The 17727-nt window shown below is 36.4% G+C and overlaps 1 protein-coding gene across 4 annotated transcripts in view; it reads right to left on the minus strand.

Moving 5' to 3' along the window:
• The window catches only part of LOC121318912 (rho guanine nucleotide exchange factor 9), an 83236-nt gene that overhangs the window by 43442 nt on the left and 22067 nt on the right, over positions 1–17727 (minus strand). Inside the window, exon 1 of one of the 4 annotated variants that reach the window (XM_041256113.1) lies at positions 60–356. The exons of 2 other annotated variants lie outside the window; for them this stretch is intronic. In XM_041256113.1, the coding sequence (XP_041112047.1) occupies positions 60–80 (21 nt within the window). In that variant the 5' untranslated portion in view covers positions 81–356. Of the gene's footprint in view, positions 1–2; positions 357–17727 lie in introns of those variants that run through there. One more of the 4 variants, XM_041256116.1, reaches the window with a different exon arrangement.

Genomic DNA, 17727 nt, shown 5'->3' on the forward strand with positions numbered 1-17727 from the left:
ACGGTTTCTTATTGTAGCTCATGTTTAAAGCTCGCCAACAGAAGCATCAGCATCCTCACCATCATCATCCTCATCATCATCACATTCAGTACCCTTAATGTCTCCTCCAGTATAAAACCCCGGCGCAGGCTAGCTTCTTCTTGGCTTACTGGTTTAATGTAAAGGCAGTGCAATACGGCTGCAATGAGAGTGTACTGGTAGAACGTCGCTGTGCTCTATGGTGCAGACGGCAACGCAAAGCGGCTTGTGCATCTGTGAAGCGATGAGCAGCAGCCGAGGCGTCCTTCTTGCATGCTAATCAAGAACAGTAGCTAGGCAGCGAGGGGACTCGGCTGTCAATCAAAGAAGGGGGGAGCCAATACAGACAGGATAGGCAGAGCGAATACTTAGTCATCACACCAAGATTTCAAATCTATTTAAGCTGTTGGAAATCAGCAGACACCACCATATCTAGATAGATCACTGAATCACTATTTGATATAGCACAGATCATTTACTACTGCCAAAATATTACCGTAGACTGTTATTTATCTTAACCCTATGGGTACTGCATTTGCAATGCATATAGATTGTGCTTTATATGCGTTTATAGTATTTTACAAATATAATTGTATAGTTTTTAAAAAGAAGAATAAAGAGATATTGAAAATAAACAGTATTTCAAAGCAGTTACACTAACCTATTTATAACAACAGATTAATAATCGATCAAGTCTTCTGGTGTAATTAGAATGTAGCCGTCTGCTTCACACGGAATTCAGTTCTGTTCCACGTGATAACATCCTCTTATTATATAGTGGTTTCTCGAATCTGTTTTTTGATCCACGTACTGTGTGATTCTCCATATGTCACAGCAACGTTTTAAAGAGGATTAGAATAAACTCACAGCGATCCCCCTCTTCCAGTATTGCTTTTCGAACTGTTCTTTGATACTGAAATACGATTCAGAATGTCATTGCCGGTCTTTTAATACCTACAGAAAAGAACATCTGTACAGGCCTTTAATTAAATACACATCACTTCAAATCAAACTCAAGAAAAAAAAAACGTGTAGCACTGTCTATTCCATCTATAAACTATAAATGTTACTGTAGGTGAGTGCTTGGATTATCCTGTTAATTCTAGCAATATCCACCAGCATCTACTGCATAATATGTACTTGATAATCAAGAAATGACCAATTTCTCATTTGAACAGTACGCCTATGCATTTATATGATAATGATGCATTTGAAAAATAGGTCATAGGAGCATCTTAATAATAAAAGCAGTGCCATTTATTGGGACATGAAAAAGGGATGATAACATTAATACAGTGAATAAAAACCTCTGTAATTCCATAGATGTAAAGGGAGGGGATAATCATTAAAAAAAATCATTCTAGCAAAACAAACCAGGGTTAAGGAGCTTTGTGGAACCAGAAACATGCAAGTCTGACAGATTTCGCAAAAAAGTCAGTCTGCAGATATGGCCTTAGGGAGTTCATTGGCTCATTAAAATCGGTGACAAACCCAAAGAAAAGAAGAAAAAAAAAAAAAAAAAAAAACAGGCAGCATGAGCTAATCACAATGATGATACTGTGCCTAGTGTTTAAACTGTCAAAAAATGCACTTCAAAATTTAAATTCCGCTGGCATTTACTTTGTTTGTTTGTTTGTTTGTTTGTTTGTTTTAATACATTTTGGTTTAAGTCTGCCTCTAATACAGTTACTCGATTGGGAGAAGAAAAAAGTTACGATGGGAGTATTTCAAATAATCTGAATACTGTGAAAGAATTTTAGAGGTTTTGAAATTAGATGAAAGCTGTTAACAAGTGGATTAATACATATTATTACTATAACCCTAAATAAACCGTATTACAAACATTATGCACATCTATGTGTTTAAAGATAAACAACGCTATATAATAATAATAATAATAATAATAATAATAATAATAATAATAATAATAATAAAACAAGTTGTTTCTCATTGAAACAAATAGGTAGCGGTTTTTGATGAGCGTTCTCGGTTTTAAGAAAAAAATATCTGGGCATGCTCAGTGCAGGGTGAAAATAGTGTGGACATCCACAGTACGCAAAGTAGGAACATTTGACAGGGAGCAGAAATTAACGTGACACCAGTCATGTTGAATTTGAATAACGATTCTCTTCATCATCAGTGATAACTGCTGAGTAAAAACACAATTCGACTCCAGAAGTTAGTTCATTATCATTTAAGTGTGTGTTTGTTTTTTTAAAAGGAAATACAGTTAGTTAGTAATGATAAAGACTTACCTTTACTAAATGTATTATTGTTTTATAATTTGAAATGATGGGACAGAAATATAAATTGGCATTGAAGTTAAATCATTAGAAGTTAATTAAAGTATTTAATTACCTATTAGCTGAACGTTCGGACAGTGGATTAATTGACGGTATCTGAATACACATGGTTTCAGTATTTATGGAAAGCAATGTATATGATGCTAACGTCAGCTAAACAACGCTTTTAGTGTTTGCACCCCAAGCCTTGTGAATAAGATCCTCTATTAGCCCCTCCTAGAGTGGTCTCCTGCAGTAGAAACAGCTTTATATAATCTGCAGGTGCCAACTATGACCTTTGGGTCAAAGTCTGCATTTGGTCATGTTGCTGTTGCTATGACAACTATCAGACGATTAGCCTGGAAGTGAAAAAAAAACAAAAAAAAAAACCTTTAGCTTCACTTGCTGGTTTTTCTCAAGTAGGAAGGTTGAGAGAGTAAACGAATGGCTGTTTTGAAACAACAGTAACAATAATGGCAGTTCAATCCAATAACTATAGAGAGAGAGAGAGAGAGAGAGAGAGAGAGAGAGAGAGAGAGAGAGAGAGAGAGAGAGAGAGCATATACTACAGTAGAATGAAGGTTGGTGGTACATTCCAATAGACATCAATAACAAAGTGAAATAACAAAAGCTAAACTGTAGTATTGTAATGATTCAGAACACTGAGTCAATCATATCAGTAAAATAACAGAAGGTATTTTTGAGGACAGCCATACTTTTTTAATTGTTTATAAATGGGTTTACTAACCATTATCAAAAGATGAGCACCATTTTTTAGCAGTCAGTAAACAAAGGGAAGGGCTTTCAATTACAACATTCCCCTCATGTTTTTATTGTTTGCTTGTTTCTTGGTTTATTTTTTGTACTATTTTTCTTGCGAATGAGTCATAATGACGGTGACTGGCCCAGTCTCATTCCAGCATGTTACATTTCATCCATGCAGTCGGATCATAGACCATCAATGGAGAGTGGGAGAGAGTGTGGACTGGCTAATGCTGTCCATATTAACTTTCAATGGAACGTCTTTTATAGCAAAACAGCTCTCAGTGCAACAGTGCCTGCTGAATTTGTTTCCAAACTGCAGCAGTCCCATCCATCAAGGCTATTGCCACATACTGTTACACAAGCACCGTCTACACTGACGTTTTCCTAATCCTAACGATACAGGATTTTTCAAACGTGAAAAAAAGTAGGCATGATTAGTGGGAAGTTGCTACTGGTTAAAAATAAAGCACTTCTTTATTGAGAGACCTGTTTAGCAGCAAATTGGGTGTATACTCAATCAGAAAATCTCGTTTTATTTATTTACACATTTTTGATGGCTGCACTCAAGGGAATTTCTATTTATCTAAGGGCTCACTGAATGTTAAGGCATAGCGAGCTGTATTGACAGTTCTATTCCACTATAGAACAAGTTCAAGGTATAAAGCTATCTTTTTTTGATTGAATGCAGGTAATGATATACCTAAGCACACAACTGTATCAGAAAAGGGTTAGGGATAGAGTAAGGGATAGGTTTAGGGTTAGGATTATACTGTGCAATTAGTTATTGTGCTAAATCTGTATCACCATCTGCCACTCTTTAAATTAAGACACCTTTTCATTAGTTTAGATGTGCAATCATTTTTCTTAAGGCGTGTTTTCTTGTGCTCCTTGTCATTGCAATTACACCTTGCCTTCGACATGTCTAATGCAAAATGACTTACTTCATGTGTGTTGGGGGTGGATGTCTTGATGACACTCTAGTTTAGGGATACATTATAAGTGGTGATCTGATATTAATTAAGCTTTAACAAAAAGTTACAACAGTGACAATACACTCTTTTAATAATTTGTTTTAGCATGTTATAAGAATGTTATAATATACAGTATATTATTGCTTGATTTGTACATGTATCCAATCTCTAAACTGTTACCAATGCCTTTGGGTTATGTGATGAAATTAAAAAGACTGCTCTTAATTAAGTAGTGCTTGTGGGTTACTTTGCTGTTGAGTCAGTTTTGGATGTGTGCTCACAGCCAGAGTCCCCAGGTAGCCGATGAAGAAACCGAGAGCATTTGTTTCTCCCTGTGGCAGTCTGGCCAACAACTCGGCCAAGATTAGATCAAGCAGGTATGATGTATATTTCATCTCAGAGGGAATGCAAGGCGTCACATCGAATAGCAAGCTGGCGCAAGGGTACTTCACTCACCTGCTTGCACTGAAACTATATGCAGCTTCAGTTCAAGCCTGCAAGGAACAAGGTGGAGGGTCACATCAAAAAGCATCCAGTGTGAAGATGATTTCGACCCCTGTAAGGCTGGCACGAGAACAGAAAGCTCTGAACGGTTCTGAAGAAACTGCATGAGAACGTGCAGTGCTTTAAACTGAACAGCAAGCTGGAGCTACTCAAAGAGCAGAGGGTCTTCCTTCCATGCCCTGTGCGGTACTCCGTATGATAATGACAACAGGATACAATGCAATGCAATTGACAGCCTGTGTGGCTTATTAAACTGCACTGCATACCATGATGATTGGTACAGCACTGCAGTCTTGCTGCTTGTTTTTTGTATTTATAAAGTACCAGGACTGTACTGGGATTAAGTAAGAAAGGTGTGTTTATTCTGATGCTTCAGAAGTTCCATCCATGCGCTGGGACTAAGGTGATCACATGGCTCCATGTTCTTCCATCGCAGCGCATTCTGCTACATTTTACCCCAGAAAGGGGCCGGGGATAATATCGCTAGTCTTAATAAGAAGTAAGATGAGGTCAAATTTTATTACTGGGCTTGTTGTTTCAGACCCAATTTGATGATGCAATAAAAATGTGTTTAATATCACCTAAATAAAATGAACATGGTTTATGCAAAATACAAATTTACAGATGACAGACTATTTACTTATACTGTATTAATCAGCAGTCAGTAATTCAATCTGAAGTAGTATTTATTTTAAAATGTGCCCATAATCTGAACAAATGGAAAGCGATTGATCCCATTTCAGGGCTGATGAGGTGTTATAATGTGGTTTTTTAAAGGCTCTCTTGATAGAGGGCTAACAGAGGGTTTAAAAGCAGTTTGATGGTATTCTGCCAATTGACGTCATTGCATTCATTAGTGCAAAGGGGTGTTCCTGGTCAGGGTATGCCATCTGCACTCAAAATGCCTTCAGATGTTACAATTATCAAGTACCAGAAGATAGAAAAATTATCATCCATAAAGTAGTATAGCTCCTTTAGATTATTATATTTTTTAAATATGTGTTCCTGTTCAGTATGTGCTAGTACCCCGAATGCCAGAGATGTATCACAGATATTATAGAGATCCCAACCCTAAACTCAACAACCAGTCAGATAGGCATTTCAGAGGCAGACGGGCATTTCTCAATTGAGGACTGACAATTGCCTTCACCTGGCTGTCTCCATGGAAACCAGTTTGGATCGGAATTGACCCTATAATTGCCAAATCAATACCACAAAGTAATACAAACAAATATGTATTTATACATATATGAACCATGTGCATTGGTCCATAAAACTGGAGGATCCTTCCCATGTGGAGGATTCCTCCTCCCTGCTGTGGAAGGTGTCCTGATAAAGAATACAAACCTTCAGAAATTAACAAAAATATTTTGAATTTAATATCGAATCCCCAATGTGCATTCTTCCCAATACTATTTTTTTTTTAAGTGTATTTCCCTCTTTGTTTTATATTTAGCTCAAAGAGCCCGTTGCCCAACCTTTCTATGTGTACATATCTTTCTCAAGGGAGCCTTCGTTTGAATCAAAACATTGGAGGTATTTATAGGTGTTTGACGGCATGACAACTACTTGATTTATTCTTACATGATGTAATGGTGTTGTATATATTGTGACATCATTTTCACTTATATCTTTAAATCCATATGAATTCTAATTAACATTATTTTATATAACTTGTATTTATATTATCATGCAATGCTGGCTCTGAGGATCAGCCTTGATTTGGCCTCCCCAGCGCATCACCATGCATAACTTTTGAATGAATTTTGTTTGTTTATTTATTTATTTAAATGTTCTATATTTATTAGAATTAATTAGTTCATTCTTTTCTGTTGAGTCCCGCTGGCATCATTGTGTTCAGTCTATTTGTCCATTTACTTTCTTTTATTCTCCTATATGTCGCATTGTCTAATTTTAGCTGTTCTAATAATACTACAAACTTTGCATCATGCATGCCGTGTCCTTGACTGCTGAAGTGCTGTACTATTGGTTCATTCTTTTTTTTTTCATTTCTAATTAATGAAAGATGGTTTTGAATTATTTTATATAAAGTTGTTCCAGTCTCTCCAACATATTTTATTTCACCACATTTTTCACAGGCTATTCCATAAGAGCCATTGCTATTTTTACAGTAGGTGTTAGTATTTAGTGGATATGTGTTGTTCTTATGTTTAATTATGGTTTTACTTTTGTCCATGTGTTTACACACTTTACATGTACAGCTGAAGAAGGGCTTTTGCCCGAAATTAAAATATTTTAAATAATTTTAAACTTTTTGTGTACATTTTAAAAAAAAATTCTTTCACCTGTATATATATATACACAGTACCAGTCAAAAGTTTGAGTACACCTGCTTGAAACCAGGTTTTTCATGATTATCTATGCTTTTAACTGTATAAACTTGTCTATAAACACTTAATATTTAATTATATGATACATGTACTTCTATAAGCTGATAATAATAAGTGAATGGCATTCAAAAATTTTATTTTTAAATGAAAATGTAAATCTTTTCAATTTCAATGAAATGGTCACCCAAAGCAAGGGGATTTCAGTCTGAAGCCCAAGTAAGTTAAAAGTCTGAAATGTGTATAACACAGTGTTAGAACACTGGCCTAAGTATAAAAGTGTATTTGTTAGATGTTCTCTGAGTTAACTAGCATGTTACCCAGTTAACCTTTTGTCACCAATTACTGTTAATAGGTGAGGGTCCGTGATTACTATAAATATCGGTAGCATAGGCACAAGTTTGTCATTCCTGAATATAAGGGAGCAGAAAATGGCAAAATACTCTCAGTTAAGCAAAGAAAAAAGACAGCCTGTAATTACTTTAAGAAATTAAGGTCAATCTTTAAGACAAATCTCAAGAACTTTGTAAGTTTCTGTAACTTCTGTGGCCAAGACCATCAAATGATTTGAAGAAACTGGCACTCATGAGGACCAAACAAGGTCAAGCAGGCCAAGGGTGACCTCAGAATCAGAGAACAAGTTCATTCAAGTCACAAGTCTGCGAAACCGGCAATTAACTGCCCCTGAAATACAAGCTCAACTAAATGCTACTAGAAGTACAAATGCTTCAACATCAACTGTTCAGAGGAGATTGCGTGAAGCTGGCCTAACAAAGAATTGCTGCAAAGAAACCATTAAGAGTGCAGAATAAGAGGAAGAGACTTGTCTGGGCCAAAAAACACAGAAACTGGACGTTTGAGGAGTGGAAGTCGGTCTTATGGACCAATGAGTCAAAATTTGAAATATTTGGGTCCAACTGCCGAGTATTTGTAAGACACACAGAGGGTGAGCACATGAGTCCTGCATGTGTGGTTCCCACTGTCAAGCAAGGAGGAGGCAGTGTCATGGACTGGGGTTGCTTTGCTGGTGACAGAGTTGGTGATCTTTACCAAGTTCATGGCAAGCTCAACCAGCATGGCTATTATAGCATTACTTCAGAGGCATGCCATTCCATCAGGATTACAGCTAGTTGGGCAGTCCTTCATTCTTCAGCAAGATAATGACCCGAAACACACCTCAAAGTTGTGCAAGAACTATCTAGCGAAGAAGGAAAGAGAAGGACCTCAATCTAATGACCTGGCCTGCCCAGTCTCCAGACCTCAATCCCATAGAACTTGTATGGGACAAACTGGACAGAAGAGTCAAAGCAAAGCTACCCACAAGTGCCCTACATCTCTGGGAATTCCTGCAAAAGACCTGGGAAGACATGTCAGGTGATTTCCTGCTGAAACTTGTTAACCGAATGCCTCGTGTTTATGAGGCTGTTATTAAGGCAAAGGGCGGCTATTTTGAGGAATCCAAGATTTAGAGACAATTTTCAATTTTCTTGAACACTGCTTTGATGCTCCTTATGTTTTGTTTTGTATATTGTAACGTGTGTTTTCATTTTCAAGTATTTACAGAAACGTATACGATGTAAAACTTTGTCAATTATGGAAAAAACCTAGTTTCCAGCAAGTGTACTCAAACTTTTGACTGGTACTGTATATACATTTTTTAAAAACATTCTTCCATATATATATATATATATATATATATATATATATATATATATATATATATATATATATATATATATATATATATATATATATATATATATATATATAAAGTATTTCAGTTCAACACATATTCTTTGCTATTTGTTTTATTTTTTTAACTTTTTTATGTATTCATAATTCTACAGCATCTCCAGTGTGGCATTTAAACACTAAAGGTTACATCTGCAATTCTAAATCTCAAAGAATCTAATGAATTCATGAATACGAATCACATCAAAATTAATCTGTCAAAACCTGTTATATCTTTACTAGGAATGGGAAGTTCGTTGGATGCTCGGAGCGCTGTGTTTAATATGTGCCTGTGATGACAATAAGCACACATTTTTTGTGTTGTATAAATCATATGTGTTATTATTATTATTATCATCTTCTCATCTTCTGCATTATTATTAATTAATCATTTAGCTTCTTCTCGTCTTCTGCAAGTTGCCTTGGGCGACTCAACGTACCTTTGAAAAAGCATTTTGGTCATTTCCTTTGCAGGATTCTTCCTACATATAAAACAAAGAACCAGAAACTACAGTATAAACTCTACAGTGACTACATGAAAACGAAACGTTTTGATACAAGGCTGCTGATTATCTGCCACACAGCAACCTGACTTGTCTTCACATCGATCACAATGTAATACTCTACCAACATCTGAAAATCACACTTGTATTCGTAACATCATTCGCTCATCCAAAAACTCAACAGTGCTGAATTTAAAAATACTAAAATAATTAGATTTTTTTTTTTCAGTTATTTTTATTGTTATTTTATAGATGCATAGCTGCTATTTTCCAAACTTTTTCTATTAAAATAGCTAGTTTCAAACCGGATTGATCTTTAGAGGAAGTACAGCACAGAAAATAGAAACTATAGCCTGTGTTGTGGACTAGCTGCAATTAGCTGGCTGTGACATCATAGTTTGAAACGTTGCATGAAGCTTGAGGGTTAGCACAGCTGACGACCACAGTAATACTCATGTGGGTCTATTTTTGGGTGGTGGTGTCAAATCAGCTGCTTCTCCGTGCATCAGACATCACAGAGAAGTGGTAAATAGCCACGGTAATGGAGGTGTTCCATTCATTTTCCTTTAAATGTTAAGTCCCCAATGTGTTAAACACATTTTCCTAGTCTTAGTACTGTAGGTTAGCTTCGGTGTTGTTTACTGTACGCTGCTGCACTTAACATTGTGTATGTGAGCCATTGCATGCACTGCACAGTAAAGATGTCCCATCCTCCCTCCCTTCATTCGTGTAGGTAGAAAGAGTTATAATTCTACTTAACAGACATATAGCCAGTTTATCAAGGTATATTGCTCTAATTGTACACACACACACACACACACACACACACACACACACACACACACCCATATCCATCTTGCTTAAAGGTGCCGTTTTGACATCTTTTGCTTCATGGTTATTTCACAACATGTGACATTATGACATTTTCTTTAAAAATAATAACAATAATAATACAAAAATAATAAATTTTATTTAAAATGTTATGGAATATATTGCTGCCATGTTCTGTGAAATTAGAAGCCTGGGACCTACATTTTTCTCGCCCCTTGTCAAAGTTATTTGAGCATTTTTAAAGTATTAAGATTTCGAATGAATGTTGTCTTTCTGGCACCAGGGCTGTGAGCTCTTCTAATAAGTAGACATGTAAAAGTTTAAATCCTCAGGCTGTCACACAGTCTTTATAACATGAGGTAGAGCACTGAATTTCAGGGAGAGATATCGTTCAACTTTATGAAACGTTTAGAAAACGGCAATTAGTAAGAAGACAGATAATTCACAGAGGGAAAGGGCTGCTGTCTCTCATGATTTGACACAGCAAAAGCATTGACACATCTTCAAAGCTGAAACATATCCTAGTGTCCAGTGGATGGAGAGAGAGAGAGAGAGAGAGAGAGAGAGAGAGAGAGAGAGAGAGAGAGAGAGAGAGAATGGGAGCTAAACTGTCAAGAACATTTGATGATATTTATGCCAGGCAGTTCCCCCAAGAGGCAACAAGAGATTTACAAAGATGTCATGTACGCATTGGGGGATCCTTATGGAAGTAAAAGTTTTAAAATTGCCATGATTGAGAACTGTCACTGGAGAGTTTAACTAGCCACTGGAGAGTTTAATCTCCAAATAAATATTGTTGTTTTTTGGGGGGGGGGGATTTTGGAAGCGTAAACACAAACAATAAACTGTGTGTACGAATATTAATTTTCATTCAATCAATAAACTACTGATGATGAAATCACCTTGAATAGATATGTCAATCAAATTTCTCCCCAGTAAAACCTTATATAAGTTTATCATGGTATTTGTGTATGTTATTTTCATAGTTTTTCCTTGCTTTTACCATAGTCTATACTGGTTTATCATGTTATACTCTATATGACATGTTTACTATGATAAACTTGTATATATCCAAAGCGTTATAGCATCTGATTACGTGATACTTGTCTTTAAATGGCTACTGACCTATAAAACAACATTGCAATAGCTTTACAACCACGCACCGGCACTATGCCCCTTTATTTGAAATACTTGAACAGAAATAAAGCCATCAGGAACCTTGTAGCAAAATGTAAATGTGTTAATAAAGGTGAAAGCATAATGGGATAGTTCCATTTTCACCCTGCAGCCTCGCTGGTATATCAGAACATGAAATGCATAGAAATGCCGCTCTTGAAAGCCAGCTAATTGCTAATCAGTAATCTGCCTGTGTCTCTGAGTTTGTGCAGCACGCAGCAACTATTTTTAAAGCAGTGCACTCTCTCTGTTTCGCTTTCGTGAAACACATATACAAAAAAATAAATAAGGCTTAACCTTTCATGTATGTTACTCCCAATATGTATTTAACTGTTCATATTGATACAGGTTAAATTTGCACTACGTCAAAGCACAAAAACAAAAAAAAAAACAGTGAAGCGTCAAACCCAGTCTATTTAATATTGATCAAATCATTGACATTGAAGGAATGATGAAAAAAAGATCCTTCTAGGCCACCGTATTTGGTTATCATGGAGCTATTAATAATGAAAAGCTCACATTTTTTTTAACTTGGGCATGGTATGTAGAGCAACCTGGGAGGATGCCAATAATGTTGTAATTAATCCTATACATTACACTGAGGCCTGTGATTAAGTATTCAACTAGTACTCCTGACAACCTAAAAAGGACATTTTTAATTGGGTATGAAACCGAACAGGGAGGAATGCAGTAATTAAGAGATTATTTTATGTAAAGTTATATAAAAAGCATCATATATTACCAATCTGTTCCCTTGAGTTTCTAGTTAATGTGTATTGGCTTTTCAACTGAACTCTTGCAATATATTTCAAAACCGTTCAAAAATAATTGAGATTGAAATGGTCCCCTATATTGAAACTTCTTACCGTGGATGAATGTATCAAAACAACTTAAAGTGAATTCTCCTTACTTTTACTCCCAATTGGGTTTTTATGAGCGCGTACTGTAATCGATTATTACATTTCATTGTTTTTCTTTCCTCACAGGGTGAATTTTATTTGTATGAAACTAGCAACTCCCTTGCTTCAATATAAAGTGATCCGAAGTGATTCCGCCCAAGCGAGTGGCATTCCATTGCCTTTCTAAAAATGCAGTGGGTGAGAGGGCACCCATTAAACCCAGCTAAGAAACAAAAGCACATTATACAACGGAGATCTTCTCAGAGCTGATTCGTTAGCTTTATCTTTAGACGCTGATTGCAAAACTGGCGCTCATGCATCTTTGTGTTTTACTTTTAATATGTGCCCAAATAAAGCAGGAACAGGGACAGTGGGGTTTTCACAATCAATAACTGTCGTGATCCCTCATAATGTATATAAAGGGTGTTGACAGCAGTAACCCTGAATTTTATATTTGTTCTGCTTGGAGCTCAGACCACTAGATTATCAAGGAAACTATAATTAATGTGTTTATGTTCTAATAAATCGGCTTGTGTAAGCATTAGCAATTTCCAGAGAGCATTTAACAGACGGTTGCTTTTATGTTTTCATGTGTAATTTAAATAAGACGTGGGAATCCCAAAATCATAGCAGGGGTTGCACATACAGATAAACAGTAAATATATCACATATATAAATGTGTTATATAGGATGTGAAGAATCATTGCCTGACATGTGCAGCATATCCCCTTCAGGCCCTGGGTTCACAAATATGTAACATAAAATGATGCGTTAAATAAATGACTCCAGAGTATAAAATAATTTATTTGATGATGGTCTTTGTAATTTATAAAAATGATTGGCACTGCAGAAGAAAAAGCAATAATAACGCTAATAAGAGCAATAGGTTGTTATAATAACATGTAAATAAGACACGGATAATGTTTCATAAAGCTTTAGCAACAAGCACAGAGTCATTGAAATGTTATTGCATTTAACCGTTACTCTTTTTGAATGATCGTCACTGTTTCTACTGTTTCTAAAGTCATTCCAGTGGCTTTTCTCCAGTTTTCTAACAGAGTATACACATAGTCCAGAGTCCTACCTCAATATAGTCGAGCCGTTGCACGCCAAAATAAGGGACCCTAATAAAAAAAGGGTTCCAGGAAGATAAGGAGGAAGATTCTGTTCTGCAGGCAAAGCCATAGTTCACTTTCTATTACCTCTCTGCTGGCAGTTTGTAAGTAATTATTATTATTACAGTACTATGCCAACGCTGTGTTACACCCTCTTCATTTAATGATGAACAATTTTCACAGGATGATGACTAATTTGAGTTGGCAATCTGCACCTACATGTAGTTTTTTATATGTCACTAAATTACAATCGTAAATAATTAATAATCGTACAATAATAATAATAATAATAATAATAATAATAATAATAATAATAATAATAATAATAATAATAATAATAATAATACCACATACATGTTTTTGAATATTCATTTGTAGAACTTTCTCCTGAGTTGTGATGAATCACTTGACTTTTCAACAGTGTTTCTTATGACACCCACGTAAGCTCTATTTGGAGTTACAGCGACATCAGTCCTGTTGCTAGGTTCCCTGCCTTCCTCTACAAAGCACAGCTTAATCAGACTAGTTAACAAAAGTCTATGCCAGGTACTGCACAGTCATTTATATAGGGCAAAGTAAACGACAGGTTCAGTTGTTCTCAGTGAAACTGTTGGGCCCACTGTTCAGATCATTAGAACAGAACTCTGAGTCTAACTGAGGTTTCTGCCAGGATGAAGTAACTCGGGCCATCTTCATTTGATCACGGCCTTCACCTAATTCCTCTTCTCCTGATCAGAAAGAAGGGCTAGCAGACTGATTACTCCTGTCTTAGCTGAGAACTTATAAAAACCTAAACAAACACCATTACACAAAATCAAAGCTGTAATCAAAACTTACAGAGGAGTTCACTTCGGATAATTGATGTCTCACTGGCTCTCGTCTCACACTCACCGTCTGTCTGGTGTGCTGCCAGTGTGTACACTACCAAGCTAGAGAGAAGCACATTACCCCCTAACAAAACCCCCAAACAGGTCTTGAATGTATTAAAGGTTATAGGTGAAGAAGAAGAAAAGAGGTTTGTACATGAGACAATGAAATACATTGTTAGTGCTGCTAAATAGACTTTTATTGTGCTGGTAGCATTTATTTGCAGTTATTTCCCTTGCCCATTTTCTTTCTCTGAAGAAAAAAAAACCTCAACCCTTTTGTTTAATTTCAGTGCACGTGTAGTGCATAACATTTTTATTCTGACATTATTATAAGTTAATGATGGGTCTTTTTTTTTTCGAATTATCATTCAAGGTTTTCATTAAGAACAAAGGTTTTGAGTTTTTTTGTTCCACAGCTGAACACTTTCTTATTTTCTTCTATAATTTAATTGTAAGTCCCTCCCCACCTTCTTAATTTCTGTTTTCTTCTTCCAATCTTCAAGCACCATTCTTTCCCCTTTTTTTTCTTTCTCTCTCTGTCTCTTTCACTTAACAACCCCAAAGGTCGCGAAAATGATTCAATAACCACGTCACGCTTGGTCACAACTTTTCTCTCAATCGAAAAACAGCAGTTCGTGCTCCCAAGACGTAAATAAAGACAATAATATTTACCTTGCTTTAACTTCCAAACTTCACATTTCACGTCTTAGTCCTAGTGGGAGTGATTCATTCTAACTCAGTTCCCAATATCTTGCTCAATACTGTCCAGATATATTGGCCAACTATATAATATTCTCAGAGCACTTCTCCAGTTTGTAGCCAAACTAGGACTGGAACTTCAGAGGGATCAATATAGAGTACATCAATTTTATGGAATGTTGGGAGGTGTAAGAAATTAACCCTTTAGCAACTGCTACTCTGCACAGAACTGACAGCTGCTTGAATCTGTAAAACCTGACTAAACATTTTGGTAGTATTGGTGAAAGGTTATATTGTAAAGCACACTGTGCTGAGCACAACTGCAAGACCTGCTGTTATCAACAGAGAGATGTTTTCGACATCAGGGCAAGGAATTGATAAATTGGGTACATTTGACCTTGTGTATGTTCTGTGTCTGGAACAACATTATAACTCACATCAAGTGAGCAGAGTTCACAAAGTTCAGCTTCACAGGCACACAGTTAGGCAACATATGTAGACAGACACTTGAGAGTACAAGTGAGAAAAAGCTACCTCAATCCTCCCCTGAAGACAGACCATCTCCGTACCTGAACTATCTCCCAGATCATTATCTGATTTGTGTTTAACAGCAGTATACGGAAAACAAATATGCAACTTAACAGCAATTGTACAACGTGAAGACCAGACTAATGGTATTGTGAATGTAATATATGCCATATACCTTGCCATATAAATGAACAACAGAAAAAGCAACAAGGTGCTAGTTTTTAGAATATCACCATCGCTTTATTCACAAACTGCCTTTTTCAAGTCATAGTAATAAGATGAGAGATGCATTAAGTGCTTTTTATCTTTGCATTCTTATTCATGCGGACAACAGTCACGGCCATTGTCGTTTTCTGTGTTATTGTGTTTTCTCTGGAAATGTTGCTAAGTTACGGAGATGTAATACCCACCAACTGTTGAACAGGCCAGGAACGCAACCCTGCACAAGCTCTGTCTTTCATTCCCTTTGTTTATAGCAAAAAAGCACTTGAACACATTTCCAGAAAGAGGTGAATTTACATAAAGACTCAACTATATTAGGATTTTATTTTTAACAGAAAGACATGGACTTGTTCACAGATACCAGTTCTGACAGATTCATCTTTACTTACTGCCGCTGGTGAGAAGAGAAGGTTGAAGGCTTGACTGTAATGAAACAAATTAGCAAAGCCTAAAGCAGATGCCACAGATGTAACTGTTGATGCTTCTGTGAGTTCTTTTCACTGATTGCTTTAATTTATCTGACATTTTGTTTGTTGCTAACCAGGGTGTGTATAAATAGGGATATATTTAACCCCTGATTTACTTCCCTGAATCGAATTGGCTTGAGTACAATATTCAGCTCTACAGAAGTATCTAGCCACAGAATACTGAAGTGCACTACCATAGTCGTTATCAGCCAAGACTGAGATATCGGACAATAGCTGGGTCTGTTTTAATCACCTGCTGGCATCTTGGTAAATCTTACAGTAAATTAATTGGAGGATTAAATTAGAGGTTACCCCTGACTGCCTGCTAGTCTATATTTAGTAGTTCCTGGTTAACAAGCCACAGTCTGTAAATGTCTTCCGCTGGAATCCTATCAGTCTCTGATAGCTGATGTATTGATGGATCGGTAGAACGTTTCACAAATCAGTGAGCTCTCCATTCAGATGATTTATCGGATCTACCGCTGGTCATGGTTCAGACTGCAGGCTGCTGTGGCTGCCATGCCTGACTGTCTAACCCTACCGGCAAGACGATGGATAATAGATGTTTTATTAGAGCAGCCATAGTGAGATCCATCCTTGTCTCTTCTGTTTGAGCAGCACGACTGTAACCAGAAGGAAAAGAGGTGTGAAGTATGAACGCCAGATTGACTGTGGCACTTAAATTCCAGTTCCCACCATGCAGAAACCAGTGAAGAGCAAGCTGATGAAGTAAAAGAAGTGGGGAAACGATGATAGAAACGTACGGTAACATTCTGTATAAGAATTTAAATGAATCCTTTCCCAAATAAACTATGAAAATACCACCCGTCAGATTGCAATTTAAAGGAATATCCCTTTCTCCGTAGTTAAGAAATACTTAGTTAGATGTCTGGGATTTAATAATCCAGCTCAGGAATCACACCCAGATGTTTTAAATATCAAGGTCATTTGGTTTACTGCTATATATGAAAAATAGTTTAAATTACCCTTTTGGACTAACTGCCCTTATCAGCTGAAGTCACTTAACCTCCTTGTGCTCCATCCTGTGGATGAGGTGTTAAATCAATGTCCTATTGTAAGTGACTCTGCATATAATGCATAGTTCACAGCCTATCTCTGTAAAGAACTTTGTGATGGTGGTCCACTATGAAAGACGCTATATAAAAATAAAGATATTATTATTATATTATTCCATAGGTTTTTACAGTAGTGCAGTAGTTCCATTGTTTCCATTCGGATGGCTTTAATCATTTTCTTTAGTGGGCTATGCTATTGATTATGGTATGCATGTAATCCCTATAATAATACAGGACAGTTGTATCCTCAATTAATACCCAGCAGACCCATAATCCAAATGGTGACTTCCTCTCTTGCACATTCTACACGGGAAATAAGCATGCTTCGATAACACCACCATTGTGCTCAATCTGCTCTCATAGAAAATTCCCAGAACCAGGTGGTAGCATTTAGTGATCCATTTAACCATTACAGGAGTATATTCAACACGTTTTAAAAAAAAGATAATATCCATACACTTAGAAGGAAATAAATAAAACATGACAGTGTTTCAAAGGGTAATGGAGTCATGAAAAGAGCATGGTTTTATACAGACAGCAAGTTAAAAATAGAAACGGTCTTGCAGGAGAAAACAGCCTGCAGGATTACAGCATATTCCATATAGAACCTGAATATCTCAGCTGTGTTTTCTCATTAATGCTGAAGTGCTGTAGTTTTATCCAAATATGAGTTTTTCTTTTTTCTTTTTTTTAAGGCCCTAAAATATTGGTGCAATTATTTAT

This window comes from Polyodon spathula, chromosome 7, assembly GCF_017654505.1.
Source record: "Polyodon spathula isolate WHYD16114869_AA chromosome 7, ASM1765450v1, whole genome shotgun sequence".
Classification (NCBI taxonomy): Eukaryota; Metazoa; Chordata; class Actinopteri; order Acipenseriformes; family Polyodontidae; genus Polyodon; species Polyodon spathula.